Here is a 25,426-nt window from a genome sequence, read left to right on the forward strand (position 1 = left end):
TTTCATCAGTTTTGGCTAGCTTTTATTTTGATTTATATATCCTTAAATTCAAACACTAATCCAAATGTATTTAAGTTCTCTTACTTTTGAACACAGAAATATTCTTGCTGTGGAGCTGACTTTTTTTCTTTGAAAAAAATTTAAAGGGTATTATTTGGAATGCTTTTTATTATACTTTAAAGTTACTGGGAAGTAATGTCCATATTCAATTTTCAACTAACTTGGTAGAATTTCATAAATATGCTGAGATAAAACAGTCTTTGTAGTCATTAATGAGATAAAATAGCAAATAGTGATAAATATATGTGTGTATTACTTTGCTTTAGATTATTTTATAACCAGATTTTTTTCATGTTTAGATTTCAGAAGTTATAGAAATATTTAAATGAGTAGTTTGCAGATACCTGCTACATGTTTGAAGTATTGTCAGGGATGTTTAGGTTTCTAGTCACTTTAGATTGTAGTTTATTGCATGCTTTTCTACACTCTGTCGTTTAGTAGGCACTGTTGTCATCATTCCCATTATTTCGTGTTGGACTGGTGTTAGAAACCATAAATCTAGGCTGTACTGATAATAGAAGCAGGCTGTAACTTGATCTACTTCTTTTGTCAAAGTATAACACCATGAGCTCCCTGTAGTAAATTGACATGCCATGCCATTAACTCTAGCCCTTCACAAATGTCGGTGGGCAGCAGGTCTTTGGGCAATTAGCTTGTGTTTGTGCTTTCCTTAGGAATTTACAACTATAAACTGGAATTTTGGCAACCCTGACTTGTATTTCATTTATCTGTTTTCTGATATAAATTGGTACCTAACTATGTACAAAACTTCCACATAAATAATTTTAAAATGGCAAGTGATTCTTTAACTTGTAAGTTATAATTTTTAAATAACTTAAAAATATGATTCTTGGATTTTTTTCTTTCTTTTTCTCCCCTCTCTCTCCTCTCTTTTTATTTCTTTCTTGTGCCAGGGCGTCATAAAGCTCAGGCTGACCTTGAACTCCTCATCCTCCTGTTTCCACCTTCCAAGTGATGTTGAATTTGTTTTGACACACAAAAGACTAATTTCTGATATGTTGGGGGTAGATCTTGCTAAAAGATTGCTAAAATCTTTCCCATAGAAAACATTATTTACTTTGGAAGATTCAATTTGATCCAAAAGCTTACTACCATAATCTAAGTATTGGTGAGTGACCAATGGAATTTTTGTTCCATTTTATCCTTAGCAATATTTTACGTTTGAGAAATAGTAAGTCTCCCTATTTGCCATCTTCTTGACTTAACTTCTCATGTGTTAGTATTATAGGAGTGTGTCACCATGCCTGGCTATTTTTAAATGTAGTTGTGCAATTTAGGTTTTTTCTAGTTACTTTCATTTATGTGTAAAAATGGAATTTTTTATTATTTTAATAACCTGGGTGAATTAAATCCATAATTTTGAAGTCTTAGCATGATGAATCATGACCGAGTCAACAAGTAACATACAAATAATATACCTTTTCTGTCTTTTTCCTTTTTAGGATAGCCATTAGTACTGCAAAATCTTAGTTATGAGAGCGCTTTTGTTTGTCAGAGAGAAGCATGTTGCTACAATATATTTATGTAGCTGGAGTTTCTTCTCCAGGTCCCTCCAAGCCCCAGGAGTCCGACAGCCCACTTACAAAATAAACACACACTTACATTACTTAAACTGTTTGACCTAATGGCTCAGGCTTCTTGTTAACTGTTCTTATATCTTAAATTAACTCATTTCTATTAATCTATACTTTGCCATGTGGCTAGTGGCTTACTGGTACCTTACATCTTCCTTGTCATGTCAGCGGCTGGCAGTGTCTCTCTGACTCAGCGACTTCCACTTCCCAGAATTTTCCTCCTTGTCCTGCCTATACTTTCTCCTGCCTGGCTACTGGCCAGTGTTTTATTTATTAACCAATCAGAGCAATACATTTAACATACAGAACATCCCACAGCATATTTGAATTAAATGAAGACTTATTTCAAGTCCATGAAAAACTTAAGTGTATGTTTCATGCTTTTAAATCATATTTTTCATTCTTGCATACTGTGTGGACAAAAGATTTTTGTTTTAGCTGAAAATGATGGCTTTATAAATTTATAATATATGTGGATAGAATTCCATTGGAAGATTATTGACATGTGGAACTTTGAAAGTGTATATAAAATACATACTTTAAAATTTATGTTGCTTATGTGTTGTTGTGTATGTTATTTTTTAATTGGAAGGATAAACAATAGATAAACAACAGCATGTATTTCTTGAAAGTGGGGTTATAGGTAATTTTTCACCCTCTCACATTTACTTATCTGTGTAATTTTGAGGAGAGTATGTTCATTTTTTTTTTTTTTTAGAAAAAAAATCCAGTTTCTAGGAATACACAAGGCTGGCTCAGTGTGGGTTCAAAAGTTTTTCTAGTGTTAACTTACCTTAAAGGAAAAAATGTTTGTGAATATTTATCTCACAGTTATTCAGCACAAGGTGACATTGGTTTGGGTTTTGCTAGACTACTTCTCCTGATAATTTCTAGAGAATGGCTTTTCTTTTGGCAATAAAAATACTTGATCATTGTAAACCTATATATTTAACCTACCCCATTTATTTTGTTTCTGTCTTTATGTTCTCATTTTTCAAGACTCTAGATTGGGTGCTGTACCTACATGGCTATATCTCATTTTCATTGCTACATGGTATAGTCTAAGAAATGTTAGCTATAATTTAATATCAGAAAACCTCTGAGCCATCTCTATTGCCTTGAATCTTCTTTTATTGTCCTCTGGACTCAACGCACCTTGTAGTTCTAGCTGATATCAAATAGTCTCCCCAATTGATTACTCGAGTCTGACTTTTAGAGGTAAGGTCAATGTTGCTGGAGGGCTTCTCTCCAGGTTCCACCAAGACCCGCAGTCCCACAATCCACATATAATCACTCAGACGATTATATTACTTATAAACTGTATGGTCATGGCAGGCTTTTTGCTAACTGTTCTTATATCTTAAATTAACCCATTTTTATAAATCTATACCTTGCCACGTGGCTGGTGGCTTACTGGCATCTTTACATGCTGCTTGTCTTGGCGATGGCTACAGTGTCTCTCCCCACTTCTTCCTGTTTCCCCAATTCTCCTCTCTCCTTGTCCCGCCTATACTTCCTGCCTGGTCACTGGCCATCAGTGTTTTATTTATATAGAGCGATATCCACAGCACTTCCCCTTTTCTTTTTTTAAAAAGGAAGGTTTTAACTTTAACATAGTAATATTACATATAACAAAACAATTATCGAGCAAGAATTACAGTTGCAATATTAAAGAAGATGTCCTATCTATCTTATATTTGTAAGTTTAAGGTTTTATATCTAACTTATCTTTTATCATAACTGAAGAAATTACAACTATCTAGTCTTTAACCACATCAAAGACCTCAGAAGGATATAATATTACCTGAGAAATGGGAGAAGGATGTATGTAACTTTTGGGAGTCTTGCAGGGTAGACAGAGACAGCTGACAGCCTGGACAGTCACCTAATGTTCCTTTGTAAAGTTGGGGCATCTGGTTTCAGCTCAAAGGGCTAGAGTCTCTCCATCATTTTTTTCAGTGTCCTGTAGAATGTCGGGCAGTTTTCTCTGCGAAGCAGGAACCTGAAGGACCATCTTGTCAAATAAAGTTCAGTGGTCATCCTTCCATGGGTCTTGCGTGTCCAGTCAATCAAGCAGTCCAGGCAAGAACAGTGTCTTTCCCAAATGGCTATCTTTGCCAAGGTGAAGATAAACTCCATATGGAGTGTCTTCGATGCCCATCCTCCTCTCCGAAGTAAATCCAGTGTTGTCAGGAGCAGACATGTCTCACTGTCCAGAATGTCTAAATTTTTAAAACATTTTAAATGCCATATTCTATAGGTCTTTGAAGTGTTTGAAGACTACCTATCTATCTGAAATATATCTATGTATACCTAGAAGACTTAACTAATATGGCTATTAATATGATTATCATAGATGACTAATTATTAATCTATTTCTTAATTATCCATTACAATTTTAAATGAGTTACATAAACATAATACCTCAAACAAGAATAGAAATATATATACAGTATAACCAAATTAACTTTAAGTTTGTATCAATAAACTAAAATTTATACCAATGTAAAATATTTTAAACATAAACTAAAATCTATACCAATGTAAAACATTTTAAACAAGTTATTTTTTAAAAGTAGGTTCATTAATCTACCCTTTTATCTTATCTCTATATCCTCCTTTATATCTATATCATATCCCCTTTTCCTTTTTAGAAAGAGATCGCATTTATAATCAACCTGTTTTAAATAAAAATATTTGTTTTTCTCTGTCCCACACCAGAGGGCTCTTCTGATTTGGGACACAAGAATCTTTTAACCATTTTTTTTAAAGCAATATGTCTGGGTTTAGAGGGGGAGTTGTTGCTGGAGGGCTTCTCTCCAGGTTCCACCAAGACCCGCAGTCCCACAATCCACGTATAAAATAATCACTCAGATGCTTATATCACTTATAAACTGTATGGCCGTGGCAGGCTTCTTGCTAACTGTTCTTTTATCTTAAATTAACCCATCTTTATAAATGTATACCTTGCCATGTGGCTGGTGGCTTACCGGCGTCTATGCATGCTGCTTGTCCTGGCGGTGGCCGCAGTGTCTCTCCCCTCAGCCTTCTGTTTCCCAGAATTCTCCTCTCTCCTTGTCCCACCTACTTCCTGCCTGGCCACCTACTTCCTGCCTGGTCACTGGCCATCAGTGTTTTATTTATATAGAACAATATCCACAGCAGGGAGTGAGCCAATTCCACCTCTAAAGTCAGCTTGGCATATTTGGGAATTTGGGCGTAGCATCTCTTAATACTTCCTGCTAGAGGGGGGCGCTGTATCTTATGGGGATGTAAAAAAAATTTTAGGCTTATGGGGTAGTCCGTGAGGCTGTATTGTGTGAGCCAGTTTCCTTGAAACCGTTTCAGATGTTGGATCATCTGGGCCATGATGTCATCAGAGACTTTTCAGGGGGTCTTGGCTGGTGAAACCTGAAGTATCTTAATATGGAACAAATCCATAGCCTCTGGCTTTCTGTGGAAACAAAAGCAGAACCTGTTTTCTAAAGCAACATATCCTTAAATCCAAATTTTGAAGTCAAGGTACCTTTAAAATATACATACTGGTTTAATTCAGCATCTTTTACAATCAAATTTTTTTTTGTAGTTAAAAATCCCAAAGACAATACAATCCAGATTTTCTGTGTAATATTCATCTTTACATGGCTTTTTTACATTAATTTATGTTTTTTGTCTCTTTCAAGCCTATGTATATTTTACACACATTGTAAACGATTTTATCTGAATCAATCTTATTATGAATCTATTGCTTTAAACTGTAGTATTCTAAGACTGAAATGGCGCTGTGGCTGCTGGCTCCGCCCATTTCAGCTTACCAACATGGCGTTTTCCGCCAGTTCTGTGAGTCATCAAGTCTCAGAAATAGTGGGCCTAAGCTTTTATCAAAGCAGCATGTAGCCCAGAAACCTTTTTTTTTTAAATACTAGTAAAGACTAAATGTACCACACAGCATAATGTGCCACTGGCAGACACTTCATTACCGCCATACTGTCGGTCAAACACAAACGCCAGGAACCCGCCAGTAGTTCAAACCCCCATTTTGTGGTGTCTAGCTGCCCGTATGAGACATGAAGCAGGAACCTGGTTTTGGCTCTGTTTAGAATTGGTTATTAAATATTCTCAGGTTTAAGGTGGAAACTCAAGCCGTTGGGCACCATTTGTTGCTGGAGGGCTTCTCTCCAGGTTCCACCAAGACCCGCAGTCCCACAATCCACATATAAAATAATCACTCAGAGGCTTATATTACTTATAAACTGTATGGCCGTGGCAGGCTTCTTGCTAACTGTTCTTATATCTTAAATTAACCCATTTTTATAAATCTATACCTTGCCACATGGCTGGTGGCTTGCCGGCGTCTTTACATGCTGCTTGTCCTGGCGGTGGCTACAGTGTCTCTCCTCCTTCTTCCTGTTTCCCCAATTCTCCTCTCTCCTTGTCCCGCCTATACTTCCTGCCTGGTCGCTGGCCATCAGTGTTTTATTTATATAGAGCAATATCCACAGCAAGTCAAAGAGAGATGAGTAATGTTTTGAGTTGTGTATGTATGGGTACCTCCTGAAGCCTTGAGCTCTGAGAGAATATAGAGTGACTTGAGGACCAAGAAGAAACCTGACCAACAATGGATTTCATAAAGCTAATGGTAGAGAAAGAAGATTCTTTTCTGTCTTCAGTCTGAAATTCCACTTTGTTCTTTATCTGCTCATTGAAACTGTCAGCTGTGTGAATGACTCACAATCCCCCCCCACTGTATGTGTGCACATGCAAATATAACCTCATGATTTTACTGTCGTCATAACAAAGATGAAGCTTAGAAGTTGATCACTTGACCCTTTCTCCTCTTAGGATCCTCTTTATAGCCAACATTCTCTTAGATCTGCAGTTGGGTTCCACACATTCAAGCCTCAGCATAATCTTTCTTGTGTGTATAGTTTTTCCGCCTCTTTATCCTTGGAAAAAATTGTGTAAGATTGTCCACAAAGCCACTTTATTTCCTGTCACAACACCTCTTTCCATAGGCATATAAGGAATCCTTTTCCTGCTTATTCTATATTACTCTGGGGTTGGAGCTTGCTTCATTGTTGCACAAAGCCTGGTGGGTTTTAGCAACATTTATCATGTTTGTAGGAGTGTTATAAGCACACACAAAAAATGAAATTATCTTTGTTATATGATAAATTCAAGAACCTTTTTTATTCCAAGTTAATTGTACTTTCTGATAATAGAATATCATTTCAACCCCTCTTAATGCCTATATTTTTGTTTTGTTTAATAATGCTATTTTCTTTCTGTGGAGTTCTCAGGTGTGCCAGGCTTTTTCTTTTGGGCCACCAACCAGCTCCCATATCATGACACACAGACTTATTAGTTTTTAATATTTGGCCTAGCTTAGGCAGGTTTCTAGCTAGCTCTTTTAACTTAAATTAACCTGTTTCTCTTTATCTACTTTTTGCCTCAGGGCTTATTACCGTTCTTAATTCTGTATATCTTTTTTTTTTTTGGAATGCAGTGTGAAATTTAATTAATTTAATATCTAGATATTTTTAAAATGAGTTTGACAAATGTACCAGAGTAACATTAATTACAGGGAGAAGTGACTTAAGGGTATAAGGGAAATCACTGAACTGTCTTCTCAATAGTTCTTTAATAGTTTCAGCCCAAAGTTGACTCCTACAAGAAACTCACTGCTTCTCTATGTCTGGGTGGCTGGCATCTGCCTGACTTCTTGCCCTGGACGTTATGTTCCTTGTTCCCTCTTCCTTCTCTCCAGTTCTTCCTCTCTTGAGCCTAGATTTTTCTTCCTGCTTATTCTTTCTGCCTGCCCAACCCCACCTATCCTTTCTCTGCCTAGCTACTATGCATTCAGCTCTTTATTTGACCAATCAGGTGCTTTAGGCAGGCAAGGTGAAACAGATGCAATGTATCTTTACATAATTAAACATACATCTTTACATCATTAAACAAATGCAGCATAAACAAAAGTAACACACCTTTACAAAGTTAAAGTAATATTCCAGAGCACAAACAAATGTAACACATATTTGCCTAGGTAAAATAATAGTCCACAACACTCAGTTTTTAAAAAGTTAGCGTGTATGCATGAGCCTGCCTGCCTGCCTGCCTGCCTGCCTGTCTATCTATTAACATGATTTGTGTTTGTGCTCTTGTCTGTCTTATGCTCTTGGCATTCAGAAGATGGCTTCAGATCCCCTGGAACTGTAGTTACAGCATCTGTGAACTCCTGAATATGTTTTCTGGGAACTGAACTCCAGTCCACTGACAGAGCTCTTAACCACTGAGCCATCTCTCTAGCCCCAATTTCCCAGCTTTTATGTAGTAAACTGTGTATCTTTCCTGCCATTCTTTCCTTCCTTCAGTTACAGGTCTTGCTAGTTAGCAAAGCTGGCTTCAACTTCATGATTCTCCTGTTTGAGCCTCCTAAGTGATGGGATTATAGGCATGTTCTCCACTGCTAACTCTAAAGTGTTTATCTTCTATCCACATTGTACCAAGTACATCATAGGAATTATATCAATATTTGTTAAGTAAATGAATAAATCAAATCTGGAATCGGATACTTGTATTGAATAAAGAAACACGAAAGCTTTCAGAAAATAGGTAGTATTTATTAATGATCTCAAAGTACTGGTAGTATTTGAAAAAGCAGAAAAGGAGAAAAGGGTATTCTGTGTAGTCAAAATAAGATGAGGAGTCATTGAAAAAGTCTTTTTGGGTTAGTGAATACGGTGTGTTTGAGTGATATATGTCTGCTAGTTTTGAAATTGTGGAGGATCTTAGTGTTAACCCATAGAAAGCTGTACACAGAAGTTTCTGTCCTGCCGGGTCCTGCAGCCATTCAGTCCCAAATAAACACACAGAGGCTTATATTAATTACAAGCTGTTTGGCCTATTGCTCAGACTTATAACTAACTAGCTCTTAACGCTTAAATTAACCGTTAATTCTTGTCCATGTTTAGCCATGTGGCTTGGTACCTTTTCTCAGTCCAGCATTCTCATCTTATTTCCTCTGTATCTGGCTGGTGACCCCATCTCTCCTTTCCTCTTCCCAGAATTCTCCTAGTCTGGTCTCCCTGCCTATACTTCCTGTTTGGCTACTGGCCAATCAGCATTTTACTAAACCAATAGGAGTAACAACTTATTACAGTGTACAAGAGCATTGTCCCACAGCAGAAAGCTCTAATTTTTCTTAATTGCATAGCCATTGAATCAGGAGGGTGATTTGGGAGGCAAACAGCCCAGATTATATCTAACATTATGTATTATTATGGTAGAAAAGTACACCAATGACAAAACAATTTGATCAGCTGTGTTACTACACCAGGTAGAAGTGAATGAAAGTATAAACCAGTGAGTATCAAGGGAAAGGGAGATTAGGTGTGTAGTCTATTATTGGCCACTGAGTGAAAGAATAGATGCACAGCTAAGTACTGAGAGAAGTATTGGTATTGGTGAGAGAAAACTATCAGAAGAAGCAAAGTTGTGGGAGTTGAGGCTTTAAATGCAAATAAATCTCTTGGGTTAGAGATATAGAGGTCTTTCTGGGTAACTTCGTAAGTATATTCCCTTAATTACCAAATGATATTCAGTCTATACACCATCACATCGTAACAACAGGCATATAGCATTGGCATTCTGTATTGAGATTTTCTATGCACCTGATATTTTTTATAATGCTTATTCTGTGTCTTATTAATATTTCAATTTTGGCCTTGATTGAGCTGTTCTGGTAGGACAGTCTAATAAATATATTTGTTTTAGAGTATGGGATATATTGAGGACATGCAGGAAAAGAAGTCAAACTAATTAATAGTGGTTTAAATCTATCAGGCCTCCTAATAAACATTTTGCTCCTAAAATTAATTTACTTGAATTTTGAGACAGAATATCACTATGTAATCCAGGATGACTTTAAATGTAAGATCCTCCTGCCTTAGCTTCCTGAGTGCTGAGATTATAGGCCTGTACCACAGTACTTACTTGGCTCTTAACAAGTAATTCTTGTTAGGAGATTTGATTCGTGGAACCTTCATTGCATTCATGATTTTTTTTCTACTTCCCAGCAACATTACGTGGGCTCTGGTATGGCCTTAAATCGAAAGTCAGTAACTGCCAACCTACATCATCTCTGATTTAACCTTTCATTTTTGATACCCTAAAATGAGGCCCTATACCTACCCATGTTCCGTTAGCAATTATTACTCATACACTCTTTTCTAGCTAACAGCTACCTTATCATTTTGTTGAAGTGATCTGACTCTGAAACTCATTTTGGCTACTATTACCTCTCAGAAATTTATGGTACTTAAAATAAGGCATTAATTGTTTTCCTTTGTAGGAAAGTAAAGCAGAAGAGAATACCATGGGACAAACAGTGAATGAAGGTGAGATTTGCTTATCTAAAGATAATTTTTAGTTGTTTGTAACAAGTATCTTACTATATACTAAACTTGTGAAATAAAGCCTTTAAAATGTTTTAACAAATAACATTAAAGAACTACCTGTTGAGTTATACCCTTTCCCTATCGAATACTGTTTCTAGTATTTTCCTCCTAGGATTATTTTCTTTTGCATATTTGACAGAAGTCCTTTCTTAGATTTCTCTTTAGACATACTGACAACTGATTAGAGTACAGCATTCTTAGAAGCTTCTTTATGTAGAAGATAATCATCGAGTTAGGGAGGAACTAAATGGCTCCTAATCTCAATCAACTCTTTGCTGCATACTTGGAATTCTTATATTTGTTTCTTGAAGTCATTTTTATTGCCCTTACTTATTCTGTTGTCCCTTAGGCGATTCAGATGAAGTCTTTTTTTTAAATGGTTTTTAATTTTAATTACATGTGTATGTGTATGTCTGTGAGTATGTGCATGTGAGTGAAGTAGCCCACAGAAGACAGAAGAGGGCATCAGATCCCCTCGAGTTGTAGTTTCAGACACTGTCAGCCACCTAAAGTGAGTACTAGGAACCAAACTTGGGTCATCTGCATGAGTAGTAAGTGCTCTTATCAGCTGAGCCATCTCTCTAGCCTTCAAACAAAATGTTTTTAGTTTTTTTTATTGTTTGTTTTTATGCAGTTTTTGATTTTGTTTTTTGATACTAGAGATAAGTGCTTAGAATTTTCCAATCTAGTTTTATAAATAAAACTAAAAGTCTTAAAAGCAACAGAACAGGTCTTAAAATACTCTTTTACAAAGCCAAGGTAAGAATAGAAATATCCTGGGCTAAGGATGTAATTTTGGCATTAAGAGTACTTGCCTAGCATGTGAAAAGCATTTTTTCAGGTCATCCCAGCAAAAAATAAGATTGAAAAAGTAGAAAATAGGAATTAAAAAAGAACTAAATAGAATTCAGTTCTTTTAATTGTAAAATGAATGAATACTTCTTTCGTCCTGTCTTTCTGTAGGTAGAAATATGCTTATTGACTCACTAATATGCCACACCTGTTTATATTTTGCTGCATTTTATTTGCCAATACATACTTCATACATTTGCCCTCTTGTTCCTTGTTCAAGTCTTGTATATCTTATTGCTTTTCTTCTGATTACATGTTGAGTGATGAATGCTGTCCTTTAATTTTGTTTAGTTTATTAGTTTGTTGACATTGGTATATTATTTACAAATAGATTATTGGTTTCCCTAGAACAAGACCCATGCCATTACATTTTTGTCTTAGACATTCTTACCATAGAACTATTTAGTAAGTTTTATAAATGTGTGTTTTCTTCAGGTAATTTGAACAGAAGATGGCTATATATTTCTCTAAAGTATTCATATACCTTGAAGAATTTCTTAATCAAAACCTGAAAGACATGTCAATATGGGAACTCGATAAGTCCTGAGATTTAAGAATTCATACTTAAGATAACGAAGGCAGTTTAAAAAACAGCGATACTGTTGTTATTTGATGATATTAAGAACTTAGGATAATTTTTAGCATTGTGTCTTATATTTCTTTCATATATACTCTAATTTGTCTGAGTGAAGTGATATATTTTAGATTTGGTGACATCTCAAGGATTTTGAGTACTCGTTGAAATATTTAGTTTATCATAGAGAAAAACCTGAGTATTTCATTGAAGTACATTGTATTCTATTCTAGCTGGCATGTGATGTTTTAAACACTTGAACACATCACTTTATTTCTAGGAAATTATTTTAAGCAGTTTAAGGATTCACCAAAAGTTTATTTAGATTGTTGGCACATTCATTTAACAAATGCTTGAGAGCATTCTGTATCCCAGATCCTGGTCAATGTTATAAGCATATATTACTGAGCAAGACTGATAGACTTAAATATCTGTTTTTATGAAGCTCTCATTTTAGTAGTGAAAAATACAGTAAAGAAAAATTCCCAAGTAAATTATAAAGTATAGAACACACTAGAAATTGTTAGGACACATAGAAAATGAAGATAATCATAAAATTTAAATAGGTTCCCATTTAAAAATTAAATTAATTTTATAAATGTTGAAGTGCTCTTTAAGACTATTCCAATGTTATTTTCTTTCCTTTTGGTTAGAATCCATGGATGCCAAGAACGACAATCAAGAGAAAACTACTCATTCAAGTACATCTTCTGCACAAAGCAGTAGGTTTTTAAGTAATTTAATACATCATTTTTCTTTCTTCAGTGTGTTATAATGAACTCATGTAGCTTCTGGTATAGTATGTTTATACTAACTTCCAATACTGTAAAATCTTAGTCATTGAAAGGGCAAACAATTCACTGTGACATTTTAACTTTAATTTTATTTAAAGATGAATTGATAAATATTGCATGAAATTACAACTGTATATTTAAGTGCAAATTTGTCCAATTTTTAATGATAGAAATTTTTCATTCAAAATTGTCAGACTTTTTTTAAAAATGTGATTACTTACTCAACTAGGCAATTACATGAATATATTTTCAGGATATAGTCCCTGGCATTTCATTCTAGAAATCAGTGAGTGACTGTTCGAGGTAAAGGTTTTGTTTTGTTTTAGCTGATGCATCTGTAGTACTTAGGATAATGCTCGACGCATATTAATGGCTCATGTAATAATCTAGTACCAAACAGGACTGATGTGATTCCTGCTTTCTCTGATCTTACGTGGCCTGGTAGATAGTAAATACCTAATTATAGTTGTAATAAATGCTATGAAGTAATGTGTGCTGTTTATTAAACTGAGAGACTTCATCTAAGATATTTTCTGCTCATTGTCTTCACATAGCATAGGAACCCAAGCCTGGCACTGACTGGTAAAAGACATTATAATTCTGATTCACTACACAGAAAATCAAGGAGGTTGATAAAAATTATATTCCATGTGCCAGAATGTATTATACCTAATGTATAAATTAGAATGGAGTAAAGGCTAATATGAAGAAGGACTCCATGGATGTGTGTGTGTACAGTAGTCAGATCACACAGTCATGTATTTGCACCCATCTTTTGAAGAGAAAAAAACTTCAGGTTGACTTTTGGTTGCTGGTTAGGAATTCCAACTGTGGTGTTAATATAGGTGTTAGGTGTGTTAAATCTAAACTAATAAATTTTGGATCCATGTGTGTTTTCATTGTGTTAATGGTAGTGATTATCACATGAGAAGTCAAGAACAGTTCTGTTAAGGCAAAGTAAGTCTCTCTTTGATATATACTATAGATTGTCATTGGCTAACAATATGATAGAAAATAATAAAGCTAATAGAATTCAACTGGATAGGAATTGGTAACAGATTATAGCCATGTCCAATACAAGTGAAGATAGAATATTTACATTGTTTTGCTAAGGGTTTGTTGAACATATCTGTAGTTCCCATACTTGAGAGACTCAGGTAGGAAGATTGAGTTTGAGGTCAGCCTAGACTATGTATGTAGTAAGACTTCATCTCAAACAAAATTTTGTGTTAGTCAGATACGTTAAATATTTTCTCATTTCATTTAAAACTTCACAGATACTGTTTCAAAGAAGAGTATTAACTCTCTGAGGAATAAATGGGAAGAGATTTTAGTCATTTTTTTCCTTTTGGGGTGTCATAACATTAACTATATCTTGGTGTTTTTGTTGTTTGTAATTCATGTATTATTTTGTTCTTTTTTAATGCTCTGTTAGATCATGTGGTATTAGAGCTTGAATTAGAATTGTAGCATTCCTGATTGTTAGGAGACAATGGTAATATTTTGACAATAGTGGACTTGTGGATCTCAATTTTTACTTTTGACAAAGCTAAGTATGCACAACTTTAGGGACAGTTTTAACATCAATCTTTACAATACACTGTTTAGTGCTCATGGGTGTTACTTCATTTAATTCTAAACACATGTGGTACCATAGATACTAATTTTAAATACTGTAAATAAGATAACTGAGGCAGAGAAAGTGAAATGATGTGTTCATGGTTATATAATAAGAGGTAGAGCCATAGTGAAAACAGGCAACTCTGCCTCTGAAGTGCATGTTCTTGACACTTTGCTTCATGATTTTCAACACTGTGGTGGTACTCACTTTACATCATCTAGAAGCAGGATCAAACTGTAGTTTTAGATCATTGGTTGAGTTTTCATTAAAAATTCTATAATCTTACATATGGCATGTCTACCACACATGCATAGATATGTGAATACTTATATTTTATGGTATACACGGGATGGCTCATTCTGACTTGGAGGAGCTAGTTGTGTACATCTTTCCCCATCTTTGTGCTTAATGGCTTTGGTTTGGCCTACTGCAGTCAGCCATGGTATCAATATTTATATTAGAGAAATCTGCAGATACTTACAGTCAGATTTTTTATTTGTATTTTCTAGAAAATTGATTGGTAGACAATCTCTGTGTGCAGATAACTGTACTATCCTTTGAAGGATGTATCAGTCCTTCCCTTGGGGGAAGTATATTCCAAGATTCTTTTCTGGTAGATGCTTGAAACTGGATAGTAATGTATGCTTTACATACAAATATATAATAATGTTTGATTTATAAAGAAGACACAATAAGAGATTGGTAGCTTTTAGCATAAATATCTGGAACCTCAACATGTGCTGCTTTTCTTTCATTGTTGAGAGCTTTCACCTTTGCATTTCATGGAAGAGAAGCCCTTTATGGTCTCTCTGGCATGTCTGAATTCCCAGCATCAGCAGTCTTGGACTTTGTGGCCATTGTTAAGTTGAAAGCAAGATAAGATATTTGAACAGTTTGTTACCTTAGCAGGCAGTCTGATGACAAAAGTTGTTGCTAAGAATTTTCTCTTTAATATTTTGGACTGCAATTGAATCAAGATAATTGAAATCATACCTAAGGGAGGCTGAGGATAAAGAAGTACCAGTGCATATCAGAAACTGGTAATGCAGATTCACCTAGGGAAGAGAAGTCAATTTTTTATAGTGTTTAACAAGAATATTAAAAAAACATTCTGTTGCTGAAAATTAAACTCTGTTTGTGCATATGTGTTTTTTAGTATTTCTAATCAGTTTGTCCGTTGTTTTGACAGTCTGGCTAGCAGAACAAAAGTGTTCAAGCCAGGCAGAGGACGCTGCTTTCTGATAGCACTGTCGAATGTCACGAAGACTACATGACAGAGCGCAGCAAGAATCTATAGAAGATGGACAGCACTAAAATAATCTGTGCCAGTGGCCGCACTGTTCAGTTGTTTACTGCTCTGTCTTAACACCATGTTCTTGACATTGTGGAGGGAAATTTAATAGCCCATTAACATCTACGCTGGTTCTTAGAATTTTCTTTTTGTAAAACATTGCAGTGTTAAAATTCTGTTAGAACACATACTAAACACCGTTAGCGCCCCATAAAAAACAAAGTACCTTCACATTAATGGATGATACAGTGTCAATAAAATTGTTGAGGAAATGTGTATTTGATACATATGCATAGATTTTCTAGTCTATAAAACTTTCCTAGTTGTATCTAATGTCCACACTTTTTTGCAGTGTAAAGTATTGAACTTTGGGCCTCTACTTCTATTTCACACTCGTAGCCATTCCTTCAAAATCACTCTGCTTTAGCCCACAATTCATTGAGAGGATATGGGTTATAATTTCCATTAAGACCATTATTATCAGGAAGTTGCTTTTATTTCTGTGCATAATCGAATGTAAATTGAGAAGTTTGAACTGGTTTGTAGAAAGTATTGTTTCCATTTTTTTATTTTTGAGATTATAATATAATAACACTTTCCCTTTCCTTTACTCCCTTCAAGACCCTTCCATATTCCTCCTTTTTCTGCATATGGATTAAAACTTACTTTATTCAGAAAAAAATTTTATTATATACTCCAAACCCAGCCTATTTTGTATGTTTTTTTCCAGATACTTTTGACTGGGACAAGTATTTGAAAGAGACTGATTCTGTAAGTGCACCTTCAGAATACTTCAGACAGGTATGCCAAAATTCTCCTGAGACTTTATACAGTACTGTATAGCATTAACTTGTGGAAGGGTATCTGTGTAGTTTTGGGATTCTGGTAGTATGAGGAGAAAGTGGGATTATGTTTGTGCCATTCAAAACCAAATGTCCTATTTGCAGTTATTTTGTTTGATATACTAAGCCCTTAAAATTGCCCATGTAGAGGGAAAGACAGATAGCAAATACAAGAAATGTGATAAAGCTGGACTAAGAAAGCTTATGGAACAGATGCTATATAAGATTGTTAGAATGAGAAGAAAGAAAATATCCAAAATAATTTAAGTATCAAGATATGGCACAGAGTCGCTGGAGTGCAAGGTGGATAGAGGCACTTTGGGATCAAGGTTAAAGGTGTATAGGGGTGTTTGAAGTGTGCTGAAGAGTTTAACTTTATCATAGACTTTGATATGACTTCTAGTTTGCTCATTTCAAGGGGAATAGCTTAATGGGATTCTTAATTTTTAAAGTCTTTCAGGATGCATTTTATAGTCCACATTTGGGTTTCTTGAATATGCAGATGAGTGAGACTAGTGATAGCCAGCGTTTTTATACTGCATGTCAGTCAAAAGGGAAACTCTGCCTTGAGCCTTGTAACACTGACCTCATTCACCTGCTCTGACTGTACCTACAAAACATCTCCTAAGTATTTTGGTAACATAATTTGCCATCTGTTTTTCTTATAGTGCATGCATTTTAACACAGTGTCATTTATATATAGTCTAAGACTCCACCAACTAATGAATTCCAAGTTGGTATGAAATTGGAAGCCCGTGACCCTCGCAATATCGGTTCAGTGTGTGTTGCTTCTGTTATTGCAACTACTGGTGCCAGATTACGTTTACGACTGGATGGTAGTGACAATAAGAATGATTTTTGGAGACTTGTTGATTCATCAGACATACAGCCTGTTGGGACATGTGAACAGGCAGGAGATTTACTTCAACCTCCACTGGGTAAGGATAAACACTTCTTGAAATACCATAGTCTTACTAGTAAGCTATTTACTAGAGGTGGCTTGAAATGTCCTTTTAAATATCACTTAGGCCTTCTTATAAGTATATGGTCAGGGAGTTACTATAGAGGATATATGATTGGAGAGGAACTCGGTACCGTGTCACTTGTATACATACTGCACAAGTGTGCTAAAGGCCTCATTTTGAACAAATGTTAGAGTAATCTTCAAATTTAAAATACCAAAAGAAGCTCACTTACATCCTGCATGTGAATTCAGAAACTCTTCTAGAGAAGAAGCCTGTAATAGTTCCTATGAGTGACACACCTCTTGATACTTTACATTGAGCCATTCAACACTTTCAGTATGAGGATGAGGATAGGAAGACTGTGGGGTTCTACATTATGAGAGGAGAATAAGAATCAGTACTTTTTAGTTATTGAAACAGTTCTTTCATTCCTAACTATTAGACACCGAGGAACCTAGTTACTGTTAGGCATAGAAAAAGATGAGAGAATGGAAATTTTAGCAGAGGGTTAAGTTTAAGCACATGTAGTGTTTGGTTGGGCCATGTGTTTAAAATGTGAAAAAGTTATGACGTATTTTGGAAGAAAATCTTTATAGAACTGAGGAATATCTGTATAATCTGTAGAAAATAAGTGATTAGTTTATTTGGTCATCATTGTTCATTCCCAGTGAATTTCAAATGTTAGTTTTCATGTTCTTTACAATGCTTAAAATAAGAAATAATGTAAAACTCAGGATGAATTTTCTTTATTAGCAACATATTTCCTAAGACCCACTAATACAGATAATTACTTTAATAATATCTTTTAAATTTTTGTTAATTAAAATTGATCCACTTTAAGGGCTGGGGTGTAGCCCAGTGATAAGAGCACATACTTAGCATTCACAAAGAGCTGTTTCAATTCTTGTTACCAAAGATTATTTTAAAGTAATTTTAAAGGGATACAGTGAAGCTTAGTGGCAAGGTGCTTGCCTAGCAGCCCCCTTTTATTGGTTTTTAAACCAGTCAGAGGTAGGTTTGTTTTTTCTTTCTTTTTTTTTTTTTTTTTTTTTGAGACGGGATCTCAGTAATTTAGCTCAGGTTGGCCTTGAACTATTGATCTTCTTGCTTCAGCTTCCCAAGTATTGAGATTACAGATATGTGCCACTACACAAAGAGTACATTTTAATTTTTCCTTCTTTTTCTTTTACTTATTTATTGGTGTGTGCATGTGTGTGTGTGTGCATGCACGTGCACAGAACACATGTGAAGGCCTGAGTACAACTTGGGGAAATCCCTTGTCTTCCTTGTACCATGCGGGTTCTAGGTATCAAACTCAGGTGGTCAGGCTTGGCAGTAAGCATTGGGTAACAACCATTCCATCCATTTCCACTATCACCATCTGTTTTCCTGGTTATATCTGGAGAATTTCAGTAAAAGTTTATTTGAGGATGACTTGGTCTGTCTTAACATTTTTGTATATGTTGACTGTTTTTAGCTCTGTTGCTAATGATTCACTTGCACCCTTATGTTAGTAAATGTATCTACGGTATTATTATGGCCTGTCCCCAACATAAGTGTGTTTGTTGGCAAACCCTAGTCAATGGCTTCCCTAAAATGAAAGTTTCTGGTTCCACTTTGACATTGTTGTCAGACATCAGAGTGATGGCTGTAGCTACAAGAAGATTGATCTCCTTTTACTCAAGTCCTTAGAAAGTCGTTCTCTGAAGAGGATATGTGACTATAACTTGTTGGTTCTCTATTACCATAGTTTCACAGGTTTCTCATGATATCTAATTTGTGAAACAGGGTACAGAATGAATGTTTCATCTTGGCCCATGTTCTTACTACGGACACTAACTGGATCTGAACTGGCCCCTGCAGTGTGCTTTAAGAAGGTAAGAAAAGCATTACAACAAATTTCTGTCCCCCATAACATGATTTTAATTTTTTTTTTAATGTGACTGCTTAATACATCGTCTTTTCCTGTATGGAAAAAGTTTTGTTTTGTTTTGTTTTGTTTTGTTTAAAATTGCAGGTTGGCAAATACTGAGTTAGTTTGTTAGACCACTGTAACAAATTGGAGTAGCTTACATAATAAAAAATGTTTCCCACAGTTTGGAGGCTAGAATAAGAATTAGGGTGCTTTGAAGGCTGGTTTATAGTTGTCCATCTTCTTGTGTCCTTTTATGGCCTCTACTCTGTGTGTGCACACCTACTGAGTCTCTTCCTCTTATTATTACACCACCCCAGTCAAATTGGATTAAAGGTCTGTTTTTGAATGTATTCATATTGGTAGTACTTCAACAGAAATTTGTGTTAGAAGAGACACCACTTAGTTCATTATAGCAACTGTAGTTCCTATGAGTCATGAGTCTAACAGTCCTGTCACATACAGAAATACTCTGTTTTGCTCTGGTTCTTTCTGATCTCTGAATTTTAGAATCTTCTTGCCTTTCTTTTCTACAATGATTCCTGAGCCTTGTGGTGATAACATGGTGTGATATGGTTATCCCATTCATAACTGAGAACATTTATTTTCTGCACAATGACCAGTTGATTAACAGTTTCTTTTTAGTACAGAAGCTTTTTAAATTTCATAAAGTCAAAATTGTTCATTGTTGTATTTATTCCTGGATGACTGGAGCCCTATTCAGAAAGTCCTTACCCAATACTGAAGTGTATTTCCTACTTTTTCTTCTAGAAGTTTTAGATCTATCATTGAGATCTATGATTCATTTGGCATTGATTTGTGTGCAGGTTGAAAGAGAAGAATCAAATTTCCTTCTATATGTATATAGCTAGATTTCTCAATACAATTTGTTTAAATAGCTATCTTTTCTCTAGGGTATGTTTTCGGTGTCTGTCAGAAATCAGGGAGTTGTATGTGTAATTATACCTGGCTCTTCAGTGCTCTTCCATTGATCACTGTGTCTGCTTTTGTTCTGATGCCATGCTGGTTTTACTACTATGGCTCTACAGTGTAACTTGAAATCAGCAATAGTGACACCCCCACCAGTGTATTTTTTCATTGTTCAGGATTGTTTTGCCTATCTCTAGGGTATTATTTTGGGCTTCAATGTGAATTTTAAGATTGATTTTTCAGTTTCTGTACAAAATGTTTTTGGAATATTGGCATTACACTGAATCTGTAGGTTGTTTTTGGTAGGATAACCATTTTCATATTAACACTACCATTCCATGTGCATAGGAGGTCTCCCCTTGTGTCATCTTCAATTTTTTTCTCCAATTTTTTAAAATTTTTACTGTAGATGGCTAGATTTATTTAAACATCAGTTCTGGAGGTTGGAAGTCAGACATGAAGGTGCAGACAAGACTTCTTCTAATTCTTCCTACGTTTCCCAGCATGGTCTTTCTGGTCATCATGCTTTTCAACAGCTTTACTCTTTTGTAACTGACTTCCAGAGCCCTTCCTATTTTTATGTCTTCAGAATAAAATCTCTCCTTTGATATTCTAACTCTTCTTTCCTGGAGTCAGAGGGGAAACCTTTATAGTGATACTTTACTGAAAGCCGTATTTAATATTTTTGCTTGTCAGTGAATCTTAAATTTCTGCCACATGATAGAATTTCTTGTATGAGTGGATGGATCAGGTTAATTTTGTTTCCTTCTAAATTCTTGGCTCTGTAGGAAAAAAGTGAAATGTTAAAAGAATAGTTTGTGATTTTTAAGAATACCTTTCTTCCTAATAAATATGAAACCTATTTTTTGGTTTCTAAGGATTAAAAAAGAACACAGTAAAAAGATAGTTCTTAATGTATCTTAATTGTGAAAATTTTTAAAATGTTTTTGTAGGAACCACCACCGCCACCCCTAAATAATTTTAAAGTTGGGATGAAGATTGAAGCTGTTGATAGAAAAAACCCGTTTTTGATCTGTCCTGCCACAATTGGAGATGTCAAAGGAGATCAAATTCATATTACTTTTGATGGGTGGAGTGGAGCATTTGATTATTGGTGCAAATATGACTCCCGGGACATATTCCCAGTTGGATGGTGTTGCCTCACAGGAGATATATTGCAGCAACCAGGAAGTATTGGTAAGCTAATATCTAACTATATGTTCTGTTATTTTAGATTTTATTTTGATGGCATTGTGTTTAGTAGTGGTGATATTAGGACTTGATGCCGAATTAGAATGGCAGGTAGACCAGTAATAACATTCTCTAGTCTAGGTACTAGAGATGATGCAAGTTTCAAATTAGAGTAATTAGAATTCTTGAGAGCTCCCTAGGCATCTTATGTTCCATTTCATGCTAAGAATATTGGCAAAGCCAAAAGTCACATTTAGAATGTTAGAACCATGTTATTATAAACATTGGATGTATTTAGGAGATGGTTCTATTTAAAATTACTTTTGTAATTACTATTCAATTACAATGTATACATGAGTTCTGGGGGTATAGCTCAGTGGAATGAGTGTGTAGCATGCAGAGGGCCCTGGATTCTATTCTCAACACCAAAGCCTTTTAAAAACATTTGCACATGGTATTTCATTAGTCACATCTTAACCATAATTTTAAAAGTTGAACAAAAGAAGTATTTAAATGTATTTTTTCTGTTTATATTTTAAAGATAAACTGATACTTTGATATTCTCAAGTAAAATCTATATGTGACTATAGCTTCTGTGGATGCTGTTGTAGATTTCTGTTCAGTCATCATACTATTCATCATTTGTAATGGTGTTTCTAGATTGAATACTGTGATCATGTAGATACCTTCTTTCAGAGAAATGTCTTCAAAATATCAGAGTTCCTTGGCAACTCATTCAAGGGCTTAAGCAAGCCTGATGTGGACTTTGAAATAACCACTGCTGAGATACATTGGCCTTGAGTTTAGTACAAATTTACTGGTGGAATCAAATGTAAACAATTACAATTTACCTCACTAAATGCTATCTGTATCATAAAAAATAAAGATAAAATAAGTAGGTAAAGAATATAGAAGAGGTTAGGGGCTAGGAAAGGGTCTAGAGGTATATTATTCTTGTAACGGACTGCTATTGAAGTCTTCTGTGATTTAACACATCTCATTATAGTACAGCAATACATACCAGTTTCTTGATGCTATATCTAGCAGGCAGATGTTAGTGTTTAATTTTGGTAAATAGTTCTACTACACAGATCTATATATGATACTAAGGTAGCCAAGGCATAGTATCTGCCCTCATGAAATCGACTTTTTAGTGAAGAGAAATGGACTGAGGGATAAACCTGTTAAAAATTACAAAGATAGAAATGTATGGTAAATATGGAAGTAGCTCAAACTCTGGAGAGAATGGTGATTTAGTAAAGAAAGCCTCAGAGAAAAAACATGACTATTCAGAGAGGAGAAGTAATTTGCTATGCAGGATGCTACTGTAGGCAGGGTAGACATATCACAGGTATAAAATTTGAATTTACTCTGAAAACAGATGAATTTTGCTTAAGACGTGGTTAGTTGGGAATGTGTGGATAAGAAGTTATTACCCTTGAGTACCTTCTTTTTCTTCTACATTGAGCTACATCTCCAACCCCGTGGTGGTGGGTCTGGTTATGTTTTTGTGGTGGTAGAAATCATACCCAGGGCCTCTTTATATGAATTCTGTCCATAATCCCTTTTGGTTTTTTTCTTTGTGTAATAACAAGAATATACTTGTACATCACTTTGTGCTTTAACTTTCAGTATGAAAGAGATTATCCTGAATATTCTACTTCCTTGCTTATTTTTGCATAATATATTGTGACTGTGTAGATGATCCCTAATCATCTTCGGATGACTACATTTACAAGTTTTGTCATTACAATTCAGTGAAAGCAATAAATATTCAGGAGAAACCATACTTTGAATAGTAAATTTTAATAATTTTCTAGTCTAGTAATATGTAATAAAATATTTTATTATGCTAGGTACTGGCAGTGGACAACAAGGCGAAAAACAAATGCTTTGATACTAGATATGTTTCTTTTGTATGCTGTGTTTATGTTTTCACAATTGATTGAAAAATGCCCATATGTATCTCTTACATCCATATACTTTGTAATATTTACTTTGAGTACAGTTTTTAATTAAGATACCCAATATTTTATTTTAAAATGGGATTTTTGTTAAATGATTTTACCAAAGTATAAGCAAATATAAAGGCTCTGGGCATGTCTTAAGATAAATTAGATTTAAGTTTAAGCAATGATATTCGGCAAGCAGTGTATCAAATGCATTTTGATTATCAAAATGCAATCCCATCATAACTTGAACAACACATATATTCCTGTGTAAAATATATCCTACAAATTGCAATTTAATTCTACATGCATTCCATCATATGCTGTACATAATTGACTTAACTAAATTTCTGTTTTGTTAGATATTGAAGTTCTTTCACATTTATGTTATTATACTAGATGCTATAAGTACTTTTATGTACATATATTTGCATTCCTCCATATTTCATACAGTAATTTTGCTGAAGTAGAGAATGTGTTTTTAAGCTAAAAAATTGTATTTCAGGAAGTCATATATTACCCTCTGAATTAGGTAAAATATTTTTCTCTATTCTGCCCAATCTTGGGAAAAGTCTAATTTCATTATTTTTACATTTTTAATTCCATAATTTGCTAATGAGTTTAAAGCTTTTTCTTTCCATAGGTTTTGGGCATTAATATTCCTTCATAATTGTCTAATAATCACCTTTTTCTCATTTTTCATCTTAGAATACTACTTCTTTTAAACTAGTTTGTCTGTTTCATTTATTGCACAGCTTAAACCCATGTCCCCCAGTTAAAATTATTTTCCTCAGTCATTTGATTTTTAACATTATAATCTTTTTTCAACTAACAAAAGTCTTTATTGACTTAATAATTTAAGGGCCTTACTTTTAAGTATTTTCAAAAGGCATAAATGATAGTAAGATAATCAGATTTTGTAAATTAAGATTTTATATTCATTTTGATTATTTCTTAAATATATTATAAATGTTTCTGAACTTATAAACAATTTCTTTTTCTTAGCACTTAAAACTTTTGAAAAATAAATAATTAAAAGCAATAAAGTTGCAGTGAAACATGAATACTACTTGATTTAGAGAAGAGTAATAAAGTTTAATTTGCTTTAAAACTTCTTTCATTTTTTAAAATTCTGAACATTTCTATGATCAGAAATAATGGAGTTTTTAATTGGGCTTTCCTGGGGTTAGTAAATCTGTGCTTTTTTCTTATTTATCCACATTTTCTTTTCCAGGATCTTGTTATGACCCTGTACTCTTTCAAAGCTCATTGTGATGTCACAACTGATCAAATTTCTTTGCAAGACTGTCAATACAGGGTATCTAGTGAAAAAGGTAGCAGCACTGCATATGTGTTGCTGTGTCTTTAGCAACTTGGAGGAGATAGTCCCATAAGTGAAAACAGGGCCTATTGTGATTTTCTTTGAACAATTTATTTGATTTTGCTGTTTTCATTTTTTCAGTTTCTCACACTCCCATATCTTCTTTGTAATTCTCAGTTGCCTTTAGATCATTTATATACTGATAGAAATTTAATGATTCCTTATAAACTATTTATTTTTCTCATATTGCTTTTCCCATGTCTCTAGCATGTTATAGAACTTTATCACCAGTCATTACAAATATATAATACAAGAAGGAACAAACAGGATATTCCAGTAATTTAGGATCATAACTGGAATGTGTAGCATGAATGTTAAAGAGTCTTAATTAATAAAACAAACCCGGAGCCAAGTATTGGGTTGAACACTGGAAGGTCAGAGAGACAGAACAAGCCACAGCTAACCTTACCTGACCAACTTCTCAGCTGGTCTTATTTCCTCAGACTGGAAGCTTCTGTGTCCTCATCCCAATGGCTCTCAGCTGAACTGATGCTCAAAAGCCTGAAGCTTAACCAGCCAAATGCTTAACCAGCCAAATGCTTAACCAGCCAAATGCTTCTAGTGTCTGGTCTTCATGCCTTATATATCTTTCCTTTCTACCATCACTCCCTGGGATTAAAGGCTCACTTTTTGGGATTAAAGGCGTGAGTCACCATGCTTGGCTGTATCCTTGAACACATGGATTTCTGCCTCTGGAATGCTAGGATTAAAGGTGTGAGTGCCACCATTTTCTGGCCTTTGTATCTAGTGGCTGTTCTGTCTCTGATCCCAGATAAGTTTATTAGGGTGCACAATATTTTGGGGAACACAATACCACCACAGGAATGACCCCATTTTTTTAATGTATGAAGATATTTTTCTTTTTTCTTTTTGGATGGGAATATACATTTGTCATTTGAGACATTCAGAAGAATAAAATTCTGTTTAAAAAAGTGCACCAGGGGCTGAATAAATGGCTCAGTGTTTAAAAGCACTGGTTGCTTTTCCAGAGGATTGGGTTTTATTCCCAG

General features: G+C 34.8%; 1 protein-coding gene across 15 annotated transcripts in view; it reads left to right on the top strand.

Annotated features, from left to right (window-relative positions):
- Scml2 (Scm polycomb group protein like 2) overlaps positions 1-25,426 on the top strand; it is a 245,418-nt gene that overhangs the window by 148,826 nt on the left and 71,166 nt on the right. For all 15 annotated transcript variants that reach the window (XM_076562544.1, XM_076562546.1, XM_076562547.1 and 12 more), the window contains 6 exons: positions 10,009-10,054; positions 12,194-12,262; positions 15,977-16,047; positions 16,792-17,026; positions 18,842-18,930; positions 20,849-21,092. In XM_076562544.1, coding sequence (XP_076418659.1) covers positions 10,009-10,054; positions 12,194-12,262; positions 15,977-16,047; positions 16,792-17,026; positions 18,842-18,930; positions 20,849-21,092 — 754 coding nt within the window. The remainder of the gene's footprint in view (positions 1-10,008; positions 10,055-12,193; positions 12,263-15,976; positions 16,048-16,791; positions 17,027-18,841; positions 18,931-20,848; positions 21,093-25,426) is intronic.

Source organism: Peromyscus maniculatus, chromosome X (assembly GCF_049852395.1).
Source record: "Peromyscus maniculatus bairdii isolate BWxNUB_F1_BW_parent chromosome X, HU_Pman_BW_mat_3.1, whole genome shotgun sequence".
In the NCBI taxonomy this organism is placed as follows: domain Eukaryota; kingdom Metazoa; phylum Chordata; class Mammalia; order Rodentia; family Cricetidae; genus Peromyscus; species Peromyscus maniculatus.